We start from the raw sequence: 5,316 nt of genomic DNA on the forward strand, positions 1-5,316 counted from the left end.
TCTCTCCTCTCCGTGGTTTTCCTTGCATCTCCGCGTCTCCTGGCATCTTTGTCCCACCTCCCTGTGTGTTTTTGTTTCCCTGGCTGGGCCGGGCAGCCGGCTCTGGTGACGGCGGTGGGATTTGGGATGGTCGCCCCGCCCCGGCCGGAATCCTGTTTGCTTTCCCGGAGAGCCAGGGTGGAGTATCGCGAGCGCTGCGCCGAGCTTCATTCAGAGCGAGCGAGAGGAATCCTGCGGGGCAGGCGGCGGGTACTACTGCGCTACTACAGCGGGAAAACAAAACACGTCCTCCAGCCAAGCAGTGCTACTTTGGCTCGGAAACACATTTTCCAGTCAGCTTGGAGCCAGGCTTTTATTTAATTTTTATTTTTTTTACTGTCCCACTAATCCTTTGAATATTTTGAGATTGGAAGCTATTTCCATTCCCTTGTGATTCTTCCTAAGCTGTTGTGCCAGAGCACTGTTTTGTTTTGTGCAGTGGTTTTTGTTGCTTTTTTTTTTTTTAATGGGCTGTTTTGTTTTTATTTTTTAGTTTGCTGGGGGTTTTTTATTCTCCTTAAGGCTGTGATTCCTTCTTGGATCCTGCACTGATTCCTGCTTGGATTCTGCACTTGGGTTTGCAGGAGTGGGGATGGGGGGTGGGAGTGAGGCAGTGCTGCTAGCTCACGTGGTCCTAACCTTCTTTTTCCCTGGCTATTTGGAGGATTTATCACGTGCCTAATAACTTCTTAAGATGGAGACTGAAATAATTGTTTCACGCAGTATAATTAATACATTAACTCTTAGAAGTCAGCGCTTGGTTTTGCTGGAAGTGTGGTTTCTCCAGCTGGGGCTTTCTCTTCCATATGTGTCCTTCAGTGGTCTTCCTTTCTGTTGGGCACTTCAGGATGATGTGGGGATGAAATGTGAGAATTGGATGAAACTATCCAGAGGGTTTTTAAGGTTAGGGAAGAAGTTGCTGTGCCTGCAAGAAAAGAAAAGGAGGAGGTTTGGCAAGGGAAGGAAACTGGTGAGTGGCATCTTGACTTTTCTCCCTGTTCAGAGGGGACCAAAGCTTGGAGATGCTCCCAAGGGAAGCCTGTAATAAAACATGAAGACCTAAAATCCTAATAGTAACAATATAAAAATAATAAGGGATTAAAGCCTGTTCTGTGATGTTCATGGTATACAACAAGTCCCATTTCAGCACCTGGATTTAAAACAAAGTATAACAACAGTAAAAATATAGGAAATTGCAAGTCAGAGGGCTACTACGAAGTTTCATGGAGTATTTATTTGTGTTGGTATCCCTGTTTCCAATGCTCCTGGTTTGTCCCCTGCAGCTTCCCGGTGGCAGTCCCAGTCACTAGCAGAAGACATCCAACCTGAAATCTGGATTGCCCAGGAGCTGCGACGCATCGGCGACGAGTTCAATGCCTCCTATTGTCCACGAAGGGTAACTTTCCCCTCTTCACTTTCCATTTCTTTACACACTGTGTCTAAAAGGGAAAAGCTTAATCATCTCTGGAAACTAGTTCTGCGGTGAGCGTTTCGTTCACTCAGATGGAGAAAAGGCTGCGCGGGTGGTTGTGTTGGCCTGGATGCAAGCAAGTCAGTGGCTGCGGCTGCAGCATTAAGGCAATTAAAAATAACCTGCTAATTGGAACTTGAGGCTTTGGGGTGTGAAGTTTGCAGTAGCTTTTGGAGTACCTGAGGTAAGTATTATTGGATTGCATAGCCAGGGCCTGGTGATAGTGAGGAAGAAAGTGCTAAAAGTTGGAGGCGGGGAAAGTTTGGGTGTGTTGGGGTGACATTTTCGGGGTGGTGTTGGAAGGAAATGCGTTGGAAACAGTGCCCAAGCAGGGAGCAGTTGTGTGCTGACAGCATCATTTTTAGGGAAGCATGCAGTGGGATTCTATGCCAAGCTCCCACATCTGTGCTGTGTGGAAGCATAGCTGCAAAGAAGAAACTTGGTCTGATAACTTAATAGAATCCTAGAATGTTAAGGGGTTGGAATGGACCTTAGCGATCATCCAGTCCCAGCCCCTACCCTGGGCAGGGACACCTCCCATCAGCCCAGGTTGCTCAAGGCTGTATCCAGCCTGGCTTTGAACACTGCCAGGGACATCCACAGCCTCCCTGGGCAACCTGTGCCAGTGTCTAACCACCCTTACAGTAAAACACTTTTTCCTGATATTTCCTTATTTTCCTTGCAAAGACTCTGTTTTGAAACTAGAATATTTATAAGACCATAAACTCACTCACCTTCAAGTGTTGCAACCCAAATTGATGCACTAATGCCAAAAAGCAGCACAAACCCAACCCCAAGGCAGACCAGCCCAGAGGGGTGAAGCAACAGGAGTTAGCAGAAGATCCTTGTGTGCTGCTGACTCGGCTGCTGAGTGTTCCCGACGGCTGCATGTCTGTGCTTGTGGTTTCTGCTCCATCAGCTTGTGCTCTTCTGTGGGAAGAGGAGCCAGGAGCACACTGGGGAGGGAGTGCTGGCTGCCTGGATCCTTATCCATCCTCCCCATCTCGAGTCGCTCCTGCGGCGTGTTTCCTCACCATTCCCAGGGTCCATAGTGTTGGCTTTCGTCCATAATGGGCACCAGGCTGCCATGGTCCAGCTTTCTGCATCATCTCCACCTGCTCTGTTTTCTTCCCAAACTCTCTGGCCTTCCTAACCTGCAACAAACTGGCAATAAGCTACGTGTTATGCATAATCCAGAATATGCATCTTCCCGCATCCCCCATCTGGGCTGATCCTTCATGATGGGAAATAGCCACTTTTTGGGTTTAAAGGCTGCCTTTCCAATGAAGGGGAAGGACCAGGCTGTTGGGAAAGCTGGAGAGAGACCCTGTAGCAGGGAGCAGATCCAGAAGAGCTGGTGAAAATGCAGAGTGCCATGCCATATCCTAGAAGTCCATGCTATATCCTAGACTATCCCACATTGGAAGCGATCCATAAGGATCATTGAGTTCAGCTCCTGGCCCTGCACAGGACACCCCAACAATCCAGCCATGTGCCTGAGAGCCTTGTCAAAATGCTCCTTGAGCTCTGGCAGGCTTGGGGCCATGGCCACTGCCCTGGGGAGCTATTCCAGTGCCCAGCCACCCTCATCCCTTCTCCCATCTCCTCCCTGCCTCCCAGAGTGGTGCCTTAAATTTGGAGTGCAGGCAAGCCCTTCAAGCACCTTGTGTGAATGGATTTGTGAGGAGCAGTAATGTTATCCCCTGGGGACTGGCTCCCTTGGTGCTGGAAATCTGTGTCATGCTGCTCCATACAAACCCGTGCTGGATAAGAGGGGGTGAATTTAATGGGTCTGAGGAGGGAGAGAGGGAACAGGAGGCTGAGGATGGGAACAGGTGCCCAGTCTTGGAACATCAGGCAGGGTTGCACAAGGCTGTTCTCACCTCTCTGGCTGAGAATCCAACCTGCTGCCTGAGGGAGGGAAGCAAAATGCTGAGGACATGTCCTGCTTGCTCGATGACACGAGCAGGGGATGTCATGCATGACCTTAAAAACAGTTTGTACCTGGCTTCATCAGCATCTGACGAAGTCTCACGTGCTGCACCCAAAAATGGGGAGGTTTCAGAGCATTTGAGCATTAAGAATTGCCATCCCCAAGGCACATGGTTGTTGCTTTGGGGAGAGGTGTCTTTTCCTTCTGGAAGTGTCTGGCTGCTGCCGAGTGCTGGAGCCCTGGGGCAGGAGGGGAAGGTGGGACAGCACACGGAATGGCTCGTGCCTGCTGGCCCCGCCTGGTGCTGGGGTTTGCCCTTTAAGCCTGAGGTTAGAAATGGGGAACTAAGAGCTCTGCCAAAACGGCACTTGTCTGGCAGGTCGGAGCTGTTGGACGGGTCGGGGCAGACGTTCCCTGTCACGTTCCCCATTGGTGTGCCTGGTGTGTCACCCTCTGGTGACCATCTCTCAGGCAAGGCAGCAGGGAGTTGGGCAATCCAGTCATTCTTTGCCCTGACAAAGCTCCAGTGGCCATGAGACCCTCCAGCCTCGGAGACCTGCTCCACACTGAGGCTTTTGCTGGTAGAAGGAGCACTGCTTGGTTGCCCTTGTGTGCCCTAAGCTTTGCTGCCTGCAGAGGTGGAAAATCAAGGAATCACAGAATCGTTCAGGTTGGAAAAGACCTCTAAGACCATCAAGTCCAGCCAGTGCCCCATCACCATGTTGTCAACTAGACCATAGCACTAAGTGCCGCATCCAGTCATTCCTTGAACACTTCCAGGGACAGTGACTCCACCACCTCCCTGAGCACCCCATTCCAATGTTTAACCCTTTCCATGAAGAAATTCTTCCTGGTATCTAACCTGAATGTCTTGTTTCATCTCCTCGTTATTTTTATACCTCTATTCAAGAAAGCCTGTTTTTGGCATTTCTCTTCCATCTTCTCTAAACCTGATGGGATTTTTGTTTGCTTTTCCCTTGCTCTCTGCCACATTGTCAGTCAGTGCTGTGACATCCCTGTTGAGTGGCACTGTGGTGACCGCCTTCAAGGCCACTGTGACTGGGAGATGACAGCTTTTGACCCTCTGCTCAAAGGTAGAAGGCTGGAAACATGAAAGGTCTTGGTTTATTCTCATTCTTAGTAAAACACTTTGGTTTGCACCTCTGGAATATCTTGCAGGTGTTTGTAGTATGGAGACTTTGTGCTGGAAATGAAAGTCACAAGCTTGTTTGGTTTTTCTTCTCTTTTTTCTTCCTTTTTTCTTTTTTTTGTGTTTTGTTTTCCCTCTTTGTTTCAGGGTTTCTTGGATCACCAGGCAGGAAACCCCCAGATCGTCATTCTGCGCCTTCTGCGTTACATCATTCGCCTCATCTGGAGGCTGCAGTGAGCGCCGGGAGCATCCCGAGGCACCAGGACTTACTTTTTCACTGGGAAAGCCCGGGAAGGATGGACAGCTGGATGGATGCAGGACTCCCACCCTGCCTCTTCCCCAGGATGTATGGCAGGACCCTCGGATGAGGGTGGATGACCTGCCAAGCTGCGGTGCAGCATTTTATCACAGAGTGGAGTTTACTGCGTTCTCTCAACTCTTACCGGTTTTTATCAGTTTTATCCAAAAGAGCCTCAGAGAAAATACGGAATCATCTTTTGTCATTGTTCCTGAAATCCTCTGGGCTCATCTGGGATGAGGGAAGCCTGAGCCAGCTGATGGGCAGAGTCACCAGAGTTTGCCTTGCAGAGACTCGGATTCCTCCCCTCTCCCTTTGCCTCCAGGGCTTTGCCCATCAAAAAGGATGGGCAGAGGGATTTAAATCAGCACTTCTTTTACCTGTAAATACCTAATGCTACCCCAAATCCAACTTCATTTGCATCA

General features: G+C 49.7%; 1 protein-coding gene across 1 annotated transcript; it reads left to right on the plus strand.

Annotated features, from left to right (window-relative positions):
* Positions 1–1,322: 1,322 nt before the first annotated feature.
* Positions 1,323–4,830, plus strand: BCL2L11 (BCL2-like 11 (apoptosis facilitator); the record flags this gene model as incomplete). The annotated part of the gene is made up of 2 exons (XM_009081722.1): positions 1,323–1,435; positions 4,741–4,830. Coding segments are annotated over 2 exons (203 nt in total), but the record flags the coding sequence as incomplete, so codon positions are not given.
* Positions 4,831–5,316: the final 486 nt, after the last annotated feature.

The sequence above is a fragment of the Acanthisitta chloris genome, unplaced genomic scaffold (assembly GCF_000695815.1).
Source record: "Acanthisitta chloris isolate BGI_N310 unplaced genomic scaffold, ASM69581v1 scaffold27399, whole genome shotgun sequence".
Taxonomy (NCBI): Eukaryota; Metazoa; Chordata; class Aves; order Passeriformes; family Acanthisittidae; genus Acanthisitta; species Acanthisitta chloris.